We start from the raw sequence: 15,553 nt of genomic DNA, 5'->3' as shown, positions 1-15,553 counted from the left end.
TTCATCTTAGCTATGATATTCTGTTGTTAAATAAAACCTCTTTGTCATAATTCCATTTGAAGCTGTATACATTTTTATACCATGAAATACACATACAGTTTAATACAAACAAGAACTAGAAAGATACCCCAAAAATGTCCTACTACCTCCTTCCCAGGAGAGCTTTCGTTTCGTGGTCCCCAAAGGGATATTTATTTATTTATTTATTTATTTATTTTAAGTATTTTTTTATTAATTTCAAATAACTTTTTAATTTTTTTAATGTGTATTTATTTTTGAGAGAGAGACAGAGCATGAGGCAGAGGAAGGGTGGGCAGAGAGAGAGGGAGACACCGAATCTGAAGCAGGCTCCAAGTTCCAATCTGTCAGCACAGAGCCCGACGCAGGCCTCGAACCCACAAACAGCAAGATCATGACCTGAGCCAAAGTTCAATGCTTAACCAACTGAGCCACCCAGATGCCCTGTCCCAAAAGGATTTTTAAACATCAACACTATCTACATAAGGAGGAGCAGCGTAAATATCTGACTCCATGACCTCACCTCTGATACCAGTAAGAGACTGCTGATAAAGAAACATAGGCTGGTATCAGGGCACTGAGGGCAGCAGTGGATATGCTCAGGCACATCCCCATCCAGTGACACACAGAAGTTCAGCAGCATCATTCCACACGCATAGGTTCCCAGCAAGGATCCAGTGAGATTATAGCAGTAGTTCAATGTCCACTTTATATTAGGACCTGATCTGCTTGTGACAATGTCACACAGAACGGGTCCTGCAGGCAGGAGCATACACCAGGCTGCAATGAAAGCAGGTGGAAGAACATAATTTCTTATGATTGGTGAACCCATCCGGGAGGCTACGTTGCTCTATTTTTATCTCTCCCCCCAAAATTTCAATAGTTCAGGGAATTGAGAGTGACAAGACACCCATATCATAAGGTGGTGATAGTAGGAGCTCCAATCCTAAAGGAAAACATATACGCACCTCAACTAGCTGCTCTTCCTAAAAATGATACCAGAATCCAGCCTTGCAAAAGCAGTTCCTTGCCGACGCATCCACCCCGGGAAATAAAGTTGAATGCAATTCGCTTTTGCTCTCCTATGGCCCTGGCCTGACTGGAGAATGAGAGATAGAGACCAAAGCATATCCATAGTCCAAACCCAGTTTCCCATAGAGCCACAAGTCCTGTCTGGAGGTTCTAGCTGTGTCACTGCAACAGGATTTTTTTTTTTATTTCTCCCCTTCAGTTACCAGCATTGTATTGTAAATATAGCACAAGAAGATATGGCAACCTGAACTTGCTTCTGTGTGTTAATGGTTTCTCTGCAGCTTTGCCCATCTTCACCAGCATTAATTACCTCATTGCAGGCTATGTCTTGGCTTCGTATGTGTGAGTCATAATTGGCACTTACATAAAATCTGTGCCAATATTAGTACCGTTTCTGTCGGTTTGTTCAGATTTAGTATTCTGCTTTATGCCCCCCAAACCTAGTTTATTACTGTGGAAAGGCACCTATGCCTCATCATACCCACAAAGCTCAACCTCACAATTCAGGCTTACAGGTGTCAGAAGGCTGACTAGATGGAGCACAACACAATGAAAGACTGTAACACCAAGAAGCACCCATGGGTGCCTAGGGTGGAAGTTGGTAGTGAATGGGTTGTACTTTCTCAAAGTATGCCTCACTGCAGATGCAGCTACAGATTATTAGGTATCTGAAACAAACCTGTCTGACATTTTGCTTCTTATATATTGACATTCTGAATTAATGCCTTTCATACAGAACACACTTAGCACTTGAAAAGAAAGAGATGAGACTTAGGGCTTCTGGGGTCTTTATGGCATCTTTTTCACCAAAACAAAACCAGAAGTGTTTGCCTTTCATTAGTTGTTAGTGTGTGTGTGTGTGTGTGTGTGTGTGTGTGTGTGTGTGTGTGTGTAAGATGCCAGATTAATTTTATTTACAAAAAAAATTCACATAGGAATCATGAGGTTTATTGAGCATCAATGGAAAATAACACCCCCCAGTCAAACATCCTATTTACCTGGGCTTTCATGTCATTGAATGAAGTGGGCCCCATTCCTAGCACCACTCTGCTCCAAAAACCTTTTCACTATCAGGGCTTTATTGGAAGTAAGGCTGGGGCTCATATGAAGCAGTTGGGCAAACATACTAGAAGGCTATGAATAAAAGCTATGGATAAAAACCAGTCAGACTCAAGAAGCCACATAGAGGTGAGATAGGCTCCTTTATAACACAGTGCATTATTTTACTAATTCAGATTAACGTTGATTGCTCTTCTAAAACATGATAACTAGGTGTGAGAAAAATCTGATGCAGTTCAGCCTGTAAGATGGGTGTAAGTCTTATAACTCAACAGTGATATTAAAAATTAAGGGAGAAGACTCCCTAACACTACCTGGATATGTTCAATAGCTGTGTGACAAGCAATAAGCAGAGTCTCATGGAACAATCCTTTTCCAACAAAAGCTACTGAACTTCTTTCTGTGTAGATGCTTGTTAGGCAAACATAACTTCAAACAGGTCCCTGTCTCAGGTGGGCTTCGCTAGAGGCAAAACCTCAAATGGGAATTCTTTGCAAGTGTGCTATTAGGGAGTGCTTTTAGGACAGGGGGAGAGATGCAAGATAGGGCAGGGGCAGGAGCTGAGCAAGGATGTGACCCCAGGTGGCTATCAGCTTCAGTCTGATCTCAAGGGGAACACTAGGGCACAACTTATACCAGAATTGTCCCATGTTGAAGGTGTTCTGTGAGCCCTTAGCAACAGCTGAGAGATGGGTGCACCAGCCAGGCAGTGGCATGACACTAACAGATCCATGGTGGTAGCTAAGCTCCTAGGATTAAATCTCCAGGAACCATGCTGTGTGGTAGGAGATGTGGTTCTCATCCTAACCCTGACTTCACTAAGGACATGATGACATGGCCATGGGCTCCTCAAATGACCTCAATGACCACCCATTTCCCCATCTGTAAAATGGGAGAGGGTGATGGTAGGGTTGGATTAGATGAGCCCAATAACTCCAAAATGCAATGCTGTAAAATGCAATGATTTCAACAAGAGAAGTAGGGATAGGCTTACTGAGGAATAATTGACATTTTTCCTGTTCATGGAAGGAAGATAATGAATGCAAATGTGTTCCTGAATGAACATTCCATTAAAAACTCTTCTCTCACCTGGAATAGCTCTAGATACACAGGGAAATCTAAGAAGACAAGCAGTAAAGTTGCCCTGAAGGCATATGTTCTAAAAAAGAATGGCAAGGCTCTGATTTCAAACAAGTACTCTCATGGCAGTTTACCTTAAGGGGGCATTAATACAACCAGCCAACCTCATTTAACTGACTCCTACATCAAAGCAAATTAGAAGCAAGAGGCTGGAGTGAAGCATGAGCCACAGGCTGGCCCTGCAAAATGGCACAACCTGTAATGGAGAGCAGTTTGACAAAATCTATCAGTTATAGATACATTTACTGTCTGACCACACATCCCCTTCTCTGATAATTTATGAAATGACCTTTATATGAGCTTATTCACCATGCTTTTCCCAAAATAACCCAAGATTGGAAACAGCTCAATGGTCCATCAATAAAGGACTAGTTAAAAACAACAACTATGTTACCTTCCATACGATAGAATACTGTACAACTGAGAACATTCTGTATTGATATGGAAAGTTCTCCAGGATACACTGATAAGTGAAAATGCAAGGAGAAGAACAGTATCATTATAGATGAGTATGTATATTATGAACATATATGCATGAGTAATATAAGTACACTTTTTTCTGTATACAAAATGGAGGTAATGCCAGATTATATATTTATGTTCAAATGTATCCATAGATATCTGGAAGTTTTTTGTGTATTGGGAAACAGATACAAAAAAAAAAACTTCTGTAAGTGGTTACCTATGATGGATGAGGGAGTGGGAAAATGGAATGGATGGAGACATAAATAGAATTCTCACCAAATGCCTTTTTATATAAACTTTCATCCTAGACTCCCCTCACCACCCCCCTCCAACTACCACTGGTTCTTCTGTAAGGAAAATGCAGCAGCTGCTTGATTAAAAAATAAAATAAACATTTAAAGGCAGGCATCAATCAAAGCTGGTCATTCCAATCTCCCTTATTTCATGCTTTAGTTTCAGGGATTGGCCAGTGGTTAACCATATGGCACCCACTGCTAAACACTTCCTATCTGGCCCTTTACAGAGAGTGTGCCAAGTCCAGCTTTAAACCATGAAGTTGTTTTTAAACAACTATAACTACAACTATCAGTGAGCTTCGGGCACTGAAGAGTGTTGTGTTCTTCAAATCAGCTTTTCTGATCACAGATAGGTCATGCACCAAGAAAATGAAGTGTGACATTGTACCAGGAAGTCCAACAAAGACAGCATGAACTCTTGGGACAGACAGCCCAGGTTCCAATCTGGGTTTTGTCCCTCACTGCTACATGACCTTGGGCAACTTGCTTCTCAAATTATTGGCTTCTTCATCTGTAAAAGGTGGACAGTAATTGTGCCTCCTTCATAGAGTTGTTTGGAAAGTTAGGTATGTTAATGTACATTGGCAAGAAGTTTAGCACAATACCTGTTAGTACTCTCACCTAATATTTTGATTTTTTATGTGCAGGGTGATGACCAGTTAAATGTATTTGGAGAGGATACCATGGGAGGTGAGTTTCCCTTACTGATCAGACCAAAGTTGTATTTTAGTAGCTTTGAACATGTCTTTTTTATTAAACAACAACTGATAGACAGTAAACTACTGACAGCATGCAGTTTTTCCTTAGCCAGGCTACACAATTAAGATTGGAACTTTTTGGATCTTTTCCCTTTTAGTCCATATCAAGAATCAAAGGGCCACCTTACTTAGAGATGCATTTCCTTACTACCCAGAGAACATGACCCTTGACATGCTTAGTGAAAATGGAATGTTCTCGTAAAAATATGTCTGGGAAACATTTAACACTCACTACCCTTTGGAAGAGACACATATAACAGCATACCAAGATTCCTATAAGTCCTGCAGTAAAGACAGCTGGCTAACTTTAACATTCTTCAAATTTATTGGAAGTCTTTTTCCTACATGGTAGTTAAAATTCTTCAGTGTGCTGTTGGGATGCAACCTAAGAAACACCCAAATTATCCTGCTTTGTAACTGTTGTCATGTTAAAAGTCTCATAACAACTAGCAAATTCAGCCTTCACTGTCTGAAAATAGCTAAAATTATGTGAATTTGAGATTGTCCAAAAGAGATAAGGTTCATGATTGTCCTAGGTAAAGTACCTTCTAACATGTCCACTCAGTAATAAATGTTGCTGTAACTATGGTTCATGGAAATATGTTTGTATTGACTGTGAGCACATGCAAGTAAGTGATCCGGCTTTCCAAATAACCCCAGCTCTAATCCTACACTGATCCATGAGCATGAGGTAATAGATAAAGTGTCATTTAATGATAATGGCCATAGCAGTATGTGAAAATCTCAGTCACCAAATGACATCATGGTGATTCATGAGGAAAGGCACATAAACATGAGCCAAGTGCAAATAATCAACTCAGTCCCAACTGGACAGGGATTGATTGATTGCCTAATAAAGTTTCCCTTTTTCCTGGCTATAAAATTAATATGTATTCCATGTGGAAATGTTTCCAAGGTAGAAAATATGAGCTATCTAAAACCTTATGACCTCTAAATAATCATGGTTAATATTCTAGTGTATTTTATCCCAGTGGGTTGGCTATGTACCTGTTTTTATATAGTTGAGAATACATGTGTATATACAAATAATTATCTCCATTCTTTTTGTGTATATCATAACATAAGCATGTTCCCAAGTCATTACAAACTCCCCATAACCTTAACTTGTAATGACTACACTGCATGAATGTTCCATCATAGGTACAACCATACCCAATAACAACCATAGTCACTTTCTTAGATAGCAAATAGATTAAAAGTTGCTCAGCTTTGTATAGAATTGTTGAATCATTATATTGTTCACCTGAAACCAATATAACCTTGTGCGTTAACTGGACAGGAATTTAAAAAAAGAAACAGTTGTTGCTTAGCTTCATAAAAGGAAGCTGGAAGTCTAGAGAACATGAGATGACCATCTGGTCCATGAGTTAAAAGCACCAATGTATGTGCCTTTAATAGAAAGCTCCAGATAACATAGGATTTTTCCAGTCACTGTGGACTATTCTGTAGAGACTGCAGCATCTCTTTGATTAGAAAGAACAAAAAATTTTATTCCTTAGTGTGAAAACCAGATGGTTCCCCAAACCCCAAATTCACATCTTTCCTCTGATTTTAGCTCCCCTGTCTCCTTCCCCTCCTGTTCCCAAACCCAATTCTTCATGTCCCATTTTCTCTTCAGAATTGGGCCTTTCCTCAGCTAGTAGTGGATTCCAGCAAAAAGGTAGCATTGTGTATATAAAAAAAGCATCCCAATTTTACTGAAAAGCAAGTTGGATAACTGTCAGAGGAGTGATCTCACTTTCAAAAGTACTTATCATCTACATAAAATATAAAGTGTAAGTCAGGCTCCTATCTGTTAATTTTAAGTGTAAAAACTGCAGTTTTATCACCAAGATAGGAAATAAAAACTTTGTCCTATCTCTCAAGGTAACCACATTCTGCCCATCATTTTAGTCAACTCACACCCAGAGCAAGAGCAAAAGCAGCTGCCTCCAGAACCAGGAAAAGAACCCTGAGTTACACCTAGACTGGGAATTTAGGGCTGGCTCCACCCAGTCTGGCCCCTCCATCCTGGGTCTCCCCTCAAGGTGGGGGTAGCTCCAGGAACTTCCACAGCCAAGGGTCTGAAACACACAGCTCAGGGGCCTGGGGTTCCAACAAAAACATCAAATACCTTTGAACTCTAGAATCTTTACTTCAAAACTTCACGTGTTATTTTCCATGAAGTGAAAAATCACAATGTCCTATATTCTAATATATTACTGTCTCTTCAGTGTATATTACAGTTTGAAAAGTAGCTCCCTTAGCATAAGGGTTAAATTAAGAGTAATAAAATATTCAAAATCATCTTCAGTTGCTCCATCTGCAGTCACATCTGCCCAACTAAGGGAAGCATCCAGTCTCAGATCTGTTTTGTTTGTCCAGCATGGTGCTCTAAAAACTTGACTTTAAATGTTAGTTCTTGTTAGCCATAGTTCATAACACTCCACACCCACCCTCCTCACTGGTTTAGAATCTCTGTCTGGCCTTTGTCTAAGCACATCAAAGAAACTCTTCTGAAAGTTCTTTGTGGAATCAGCCTGCTCCCACACACCCACCACCACCCCTGGGGGTGTTAAACTAAGCTGCTCAGAAATTAGCCAGTCTTGGGGCGACTGGGTGGCTCAGTCAGTTAAGCGTCCATCTTCAACTCAGGTCATGATCTCACTATTCTTGAGTTCGAGCCCCACGTCAGGCTCTGTGCTGACAACTCAGAGCCTAGAGCCTGTTTCGGATTCTGTGTCTCCCTCTCTCTCTCCCTCTCTGCCCCTCCCCCACTCACACTGTGTACTCTTTCTCTCAAAAATTAATAAATGTTTAAAAAAATTAAAAGAAATTAGCCAATCTAAGGATTGACTTGAACATGGTGGCATCCTCTGACCCCCTCTAGAGCCTACTTCTTTAGCTTTTCACCATCATTTGCTCAAGATGGTCTCTAGAATACAGCAATACCTCCCTTACTGGCCTGTGACTCCCACAGTCAACTGCAGAGCATCCTGAGCTAATCTACTTCTGCCCCCAAACTTTGTGACCCTGCCCTGGCACAGCTCAGCAGGCATCCTGATCTCCATAACTAAAGCCCTGTGGTCTTAAAGCCAGGGTGAATTTGTTTCTGCTCTTCTCTGAAACATTCGTGGGTAGTTCTGCTGTTTCTTCTGTCCTCAGGTCCTCACTCTAAACATTTTTTTTTTAGTTTCAGGACCCCCTGCTTCCAGGCTCAAGCAATAACCATTGGCACTTTCTGAGGCCAGAGACCCTGAGCTCACAGAGCCATTCCCAATTCAAGTTTGGGGCTGTGGTCATCTCTTCAAGTAACCTCACTCTTACCCAAGGCCTCTTCGAATTTTGGGTTACTTTAGAAACCTGAAACATGCAACAATAATCACATCATAATTTTGGCCAAGGGACAAAGGGGACCATTTCCTCCTGTGGCCCATTTATTTACGGGAACCACAGAATCATAGGTATTTGAACCGAAAGAGACATTAGAGATCGTTGGGTCTGACACCTTTACCCTACAGATGGAGAAACTGAAGTACAAGGGAGAGGAAGTCACTCACCTAGGTCTAGTCAGTTGAGAATAGTATCAAAAGTGTAGCTATTGTCTACCCATCCTTCATGGCCAGCTACTACACCACATGACAATTGACAATCTTTTAGGGCTCCACAAACTCTGGAGGGTTTTGCACTTTGCCAAAAATTCCTAATTATCCCTCTGTTTCAAAGTGGTGGCTCCTCGGTCCCACACTGTTGGGGTGAATGCAAACTGGTGCATCCACTCTGGAAAACAGTATTGTCGTTCCTCAAAAAGTTAAAAATAGAATTACCCTATGATCCAGCAATTGTACTACTAGGTATTTACCCAAAGGATAGAAAAATACTGATTTGAAGGGATACCTGCATCCCAATGTTTATAGCTGCATTATCAACAATAGCCAAATTATGGAAAGAGCCCAAATGTTCAGCAACTGATGAATGGATAGAGAAGATGTGATACACACACACGTACACACACGCGCGCACACACACGATTATTACCCAGTCATCAAAAAGAATGAAATCTTGCCATTTGCAATGACATGGATGGAGCTAGAATGTATGATAGTAAGTGAAATAAGTCATAGAAAGACAAATACCATATGATTTCACTCATATGTGGAATTTAACAAACAAGCATGGGATAGGGAAAGAGAGGCAAACCAAGAAACAGACTCTTAATGATGGAGAACAAACTGAGGGTTAATGGAGGGAAGTAGGTGGGGGGATGGCTAGATGAGTGAGGACACTTATTGTGATGAGCACTAGGTGTTGTATTTAAGTGTTGAATCACTAAATTCTACACCTGAAACTAATGTTAAACTGTATGTTAACTAACAGGAATTTAAGTAAAAACTTGGAGAAAAAATAAAGTAGTGGTTCCCAAAATTCAATCCTCACTCTCACCATCTCTGGGATTTTTGTTTCACCTCTATATGACCTATGCTAGATATTATTGACTTAATATTTTTCTCTAAATTCACTCACTATTATTATTTAAATAGATTTATTTTAGAAGGAAATTTTATATTACTACCTTAAATGGAAAATAGTATTATTTTCTATAAATAGGAACTGTATTTAAAATATTATCTTCCAGACTCCCCATTTGTGCTTTAACCCCTCTTTATTAAAAGAGATCAGCAAATGTTAAGAAAAATGTAAAATAACACAAAACTGAGATACTTAAGAACATTTTAAAATAATTTTAAAAATTATCTTTCTTTGTAAGTCATGCTATTTAATGGCTTATCAGTTTTGCCACCAAAAATTGATAGTTTGTGTTAAAATGAAATTATGTTACCAGGGTCTGGGAATAAGGTTGAAATGGTCATTGGTGCCTATAATTTATGACCTATTAACACACTTACTGAACTTAAGGCTTCTTATCAAATAAAGCTACAAGATTTTGGTTTTTACACAACATAAGTAAAACCAGTATTTCAAAACAGTTTTACTTGCCAGTAACTTAAATTATTCTTACTTTAAAGGTTTCATGGAAGATTTGAGAAAGTGTAAAATTATTTTCATGATTGGTGAGTAACAGCTCTCAAGTTTTCTAATGCAGTTGCTAATAAACAACTTGGTAGAGAAAAAAACTGTCCATTTCTTATTCTGCTTTGAATTCTGCCCCTTTTTCAGTTAGGAAATACCCTCGAGGCTTCTGGATTGTTGCTTTCATTTATGCAGTTTTATATTGTTTTTGGCTTTGTATCCTTACAGAATAGACAAAGTAAGACTCTAAGGAATGTCAGACTCCTGATTTTAGTTCCTCAGTAATAAAATACCTTATAATCCCATGAGTATGAAGAAGTCATATGCTAAAATCTAGCACATACATTTTCTGTTTGAACAATGAGCCACTGCTCACTAAACGAAATATATCCATAACCACATATTCAAATATATTTCAGTAACCATACCCTGCATTCCGTTTAGCTAATGGTAAGAAAATTTCATTTATTTTATGCCTCATACTGTGAACGTCGTTGGTAAATTAATTGTGGGATAAAATTCACCAGCATTTTCTAAGCACATACTGTGTTCCAGTTCATCTCACTTAATCCTTCCACAATCCTATAGGTTGGTGGTCTATCTCTATTACATATCTGTTATACAGATAAAGACACTGAGACTCAGAAAGGTAAAGGGACTGGTCCAAGCTCACATAGCTAATGAGTGTGAGAACCGGCTATTCAGTTTTCCCCATGGAAATCAATGGGACTATTTGAGCAACAGTTATAATTGCCCAGAATAGCACCAAATATTGTCAAAGCACCTCCCAAAAGCTAGTACTTTTCCCTCTAAGTATTCAAGTCTTTAGAAAAGTTAATACACCTACCTTTTCATTTAAAAAAATTTTTGTATTCATATTCAGAAATAATGAAAAGGTCCACACATCTTCAATGGGTAGGAAAAAGAATAGTTATCGGCACCCAAGAAATACAATCATATAAACTTAGAATCTTGCACCCTAAAGTTGGAATGTTTCCTTGGAAATCTCTCACTAAGTCTCCCTCATTGTCAGATAAGGAAACTGAGTCCCAGAGGATTTAAGAGGTTTGATTAAGGTCATTCAACCAACTGGTGGCAGAGAGGAGACTAGGGCTGCAGTTTCCCATCCCAGGGCTCGCCCCATTCCACCACACAGTTGTGTGGGTTGTTACCCTGGACTGTCTCCCTCATTCAGTCCTCCATCCCATATATACTGAGGCCTAGACCCATTCTGGGCAGTGAGGGATCACAGAGCTTCCATCCTAGGTGAAAAGAAGAACTAATCAACTTATTATCACAAACTTAAGGAGACAGAACAGCCTGGATTGAGTGTCTGGGGTAGAAGTGGGTGATCAGAGTGATCAGGCAAGGCTTTCCTACAGAAGTGATATTTAAGCAGGGAACTGAAGGAGGAGAGCGGGCAACGCAACCGAAGGGATTAACAGAGGTTCTGAGAGGAGGAGGAAGTGCGTGTCTTAAGCAGTGAGAATTCTTGAGCCCAACCTGAGTTCTGTTTCTGACCTGCTTGCCTCTTGTTGACCTTAACCATGGGAACTGGATGAACTCTTGCCACACTTTTTACATTCTTTTCAAAAAGTTAAAGTAAATTATTTCTACTCCTTACTGAAGAGAAACTCATCCTCCTAATAGCAAAGAAAATTCCCCTTTCCACATAAACTTTAATCACTTTTCTCGCCATCAAGGCCATACACAATGAGTTATATTCAGCTTTTATCTTAGGGGCCAAATTAGGAAGAGGAGAGACTCTTAACCCTGATGTTCAGTATCCAAAGAATGAGCCTTTATTATCACATAGAAATCTGTGTCTTTAATAATGTGATCCAAAAACAGCTTCTAAAAATAGTACAGCATGTTTTGTGATTGTTGTTATTTTCTCTGGCAATAATATTATTCCAGAGTTACCAGTGGTTTAGCACTCGCAATTAAATTTCGAAATATATTTTCAAATATCACTTCTATCTGTCTAGGTATAACTAAAGACCTTGGCTTACCTAAGTCCTGTGCCCTTCAGAAAATCAAATAGCACAATATAAAATCTTTGGCATCATGCAAAGCTTGAAACCCCCAAGCGTCCACAGACTGCAGTCTAAAAACTGCTGCTCTGAATAAAGGTTTTTCTTCTATTAACCAACTCTCCCATATTTTATCTTACTGCTCAGTTACTATTCTATTAAAGATTTCAGGTTACTGTTTAGGCAGTAGAAGGTGCAAAAACCACTGTGGTATGAGGAAAAATGATTGTTCTTCTAGGGCATTTAGGACTCTGCTTGTAAATTAAGTCTTTAGTTCTAAACACTTCCTTGACAGATGGCAGAGTGGTTTTTGGGGGCTGTATTATTGCAGGTCAATTTGAAGCTCGTAAAAATACTCAGGATGTCATAGACACACCCATAACAGTTTTGATGAGTCTTAATAAACAAGAGTCCATTGGTTTCAGTGAAATAAGTGTGGTATTCCCTATATGAGAAGATGAGGTTGAATTTTTCACTTTTCAAATTATTGTCTTGACATCTACCAAGACAAGTGGGATTGAAATATTAGCCAAAAACCAGGTTGACAACTTTGCTGTTCGTCTGCAGATAAAAATTAATATTCCTAAAGCACTGCTCCCCTGCTTTAAAGTATCCTAGTCCCTTTTTGTCTATAGAGAGGTCCAAATTCTTCAGACTGACCTTCAAAGCTTTCTCCCCACTGGCCTCAATGTGCCTTCCCATCTCCCACTCCAACCCCATGTGAGTCTGTGGCTCCAACCCCACTTCCCTTGCTTTTGCCAGTCCTGTCACTTGAAATGTCTTCTCCCCCAGTTAATCATGCCCCAAGGTCAGGTTTAATTTGTAGCCCTGTGACATCTCTAATCACCAGCTTCTTCCTGTGTGCTCCTCCATCGTGTGTGTCTGCGTCACTCATTTAGATACCCTGTAATGATTTAGGAAAGCAAATATTTGTTGGAATAATGAATTCTTTAAGAACCAGTGTGGCCAGTTTCCATAACAACTGAAATAGCAGTTGGAATTCTTGGACTGGAACTGACAGGCAGGTTGCTGCTGCTGCTGCTGTAGCTGTTGCTGGCAGGACAGTTTTCAGGTTAATTATGAGCCTAATCGACGCCCTGACTCCCTTGTAGCTGCTACCCTCTCACCCAAAACAAGCAACACCAACTTCCCCCACCTCTGAGCAATTTCATATTCATTTGCAAAATAGTTTTCAGTCGGGGCAGTTAATAGCACCGACCACCATCTGAGTGGAAAACATATTCAGGGAACGTGTACTGTCTGGACCAAAAGGAAAAGTGGCAAGGATGGATCTACTTAGCCCTTTGAATGTTGTGTGACTATTACCTTTGTTCATGAGGAAGACAGCTCAGTAGCTGTTCATAAAGAAATACCTTCCACAGGATAGATAAGGGATCTCACAGGATCAGGCCAGTGATCAGAAGGATTGAAAAAGTTTCGATGGACTTTGGTAGTTCACACACAAGACATAAAAACCATGCCAATGTACATTATGTACAAGACTGGGGCTCATTCATTGCTGAAAACAGAAAATTCGTTGGATAATATAAAAATATCCCTTAAAGAGCCTCATTATGTCCCACTAACAGGCTCCTACAGTTTTCACAACCTTTTTGGTACATTTTTTTCCTTTCTCTCTCTGTCTCTCTCTCTCTCTCTCTCTTTTTATTTTTTTTAATCTCTTGATCATTATCTTGCTATTATCCAATCTATCTTGGCCTCCTTTTCCCTTCTGTGCTTTTCATAGCCTGCCTATGCCCAAAATGTGTCATAACCTGAATTCCCATTAATTCCTATCCAAAGCCTTGGTAGAAGTGCTTCAATTTGGAAAATCATCTGATTTTACAGGCGAGATGTGATACTAATGGCATAATGGTCAAGACATCATTCTGTGGCTTTAACTTTCAGGATGTCGAGGACCCAGATGGCTTTGTGTACCTTAGCATTAGTACTGACAAACTGCTTTTCAAGTAGTAAGCTTTGGGAGGTACTTTTATAATATTCAGTGTTATTTTGTGTATTTTTAACCTTGTGCAAACTAGTCCTCTTTATGTCCTTATGGAAAACTGTAGAAATGAGAATTTTTGCTTAAAACTCAATATTTTAATGCCCTGCCATTATTTCACTATAGCTCTGATGTCATTTCATTGTTGCCGTGTTATCAAAGAATTTTGAATTAATTTAATCTTTAGAAAATACTTGGACCCCAGATGAAACATGTTTCATATTGATGCACATAATTGGTTAAATTAAAACTGAAAAGCAAAACTGATTGTTGTAACTTGATGCAGCTGTAAGAGAAGCCAGCATTCATTGAGCACTTAACACACACTAGGCACTGTACAAATAATGTTATCTTATTTAATGATTGTACCCTGTATGGGGTATGGATTATCACCATCCTGATGTTGCAGGTAAGATGCTAGAAAGGTAAATAATATACTAATAAGTGATGGATCTGGGGCTTGAAAGCTTGGGTTTTATCACTGGCAACAAATGCTGCCAATTGCTGTCCTTGAGGTGACAGGCTGATTTTATTTCTTTTCAAGAAAATGTCTGCCAGGGCACCTGGGTGGCTCAGTTGGGTAGGCATCCGACTTCAGCTCAGGTCATGATCTCACAATTCATGAGTTCGAGCCCTGCATGGGGCTCTGTGCTGACAGCTCAGAGCCTGGAACCTGTTTCAGATTCTGTGTCTCCCTCTCTCTCTCTCCCTTCCCCACTTGTACTCTGTCTCTCTCAAAAATAAATAAACATTAAAAAGAAGAAGAAGAAGAAGAAGAAGAAGAAGAAGAAAATGTCTGCCATATACTCAAGTGTGAAAACCCATAGTTTATCTGCTAGTCCATCTTCCAGAAGATAAAAAATGGTTTTTAGCTTAAAATTCAACTAGTTAAGCAACTCAAACAATCATAATGTTTCTCCTCAAGAAAACCATTAACCTACGTGTGCTAAAGTGCCTTGTGTAAACTTCACACAAAATATTAAAATGACATGTACTTAAGGGCTGAAATTAAATGAAATGAGTCTTTTATACTGCTTCATCAAGGACATTTTTAGGTAACACTGGCGTTTTCTTCCTTTTACTTTACTGTGAGTTCATGGTGATGAATATAGATCTAGTAGAATTGAATGCAGCTGTCTTGATGCATGCTGTGGTTTTGTAACAATTGCTTCTGTACCGTTAGTGAAAAGCAATAGCCTGTAAGTGTTGTAATGGAAATAAGGGACTGTCTAAAATATACAAAAACACTAATTCAAAGAGATACATGCACCCCTATATTTATTGCAGCATTACTTACAATAGCCAAATTATGGAAGCAGCCCAAGTGTCCATCAATAGATGAATGAATAAAGAAGATGAGCTGTAGGGGCACCTAAGTGACACAGTTGGTTAAGCCTCTGGCTCTTGATTTTGGCTTAGGTCATGATCCCAGGGTCATGGGTTGAACCCCATGTCTGGCTCCATGCTGAGTGTGGAGCCTGCTTAAGATTCTCTCTCTCTCTCTCTCTCTCTCTCTCTCTCTCTCCTTTGCCCCTCTCTCCCGCTCGAACTCTCTCTCTCTTCTCTCTCTCTCTGATAAAAAGTAAAAAAGAATAAGTTGTAGTGTATATACACTAGCACACACCATGGAATATTATTCAGACAAAAAAGAATGAAATCTTGCTATTTGCAACAACATGGTTGGAGCTAGAGAGCTTTATGCTAAGCAAAATAAGT

At 39.5% G+C, this 15,553-nt stretch overlaps 1 protein-coding gene across 2 annotated transcripts in view; it reads left to right on the top strand.

Moving 5' to 3' along the window:
* The window catches only part of AK5 (adenylate kinase 5), a 259,760-nt gene that overhangs the window by 181,133 nt on the left and 63,074 nt on the right, over positions 1–15,553 (top strand). For both annotated transcript variants that reach the window (XM_078451771.1, XM_078451770.1), the window contains exons 9-10: positions 4,658–4,700; positions 9,796–9,840. In XM_078451771.1, coding sequence (XP_078307897.1) covers positions 4,658–4,700; positions 9,796–9,840 — 88 coding nt within the window. The remainder of the gene's footprint in view (positions 1–4,657; positions 4,701–9,795; positions 9,841–15,553) is intronic.

Source organism: Panthera onca, chromosome C1 (assembly GCF_046562875.1).
Source record: "Panthera onca isolate mPanOnc1 chromosome C1, mPanOnc1 haplotype 2, whole genome shotgun sequence".
In the NCBI taxonomy this organism is placed as follows: Eukaryota; Metazoa; Chordata; class Mammalia; order Carnivora; family Felidae; genus Panthera; species Panthera onca.
The sequence above is the reverse complement of the archived record's forward strand: the minus strand, read 5'-3'. Positions and strand labels throughout refer to the sequence as shown.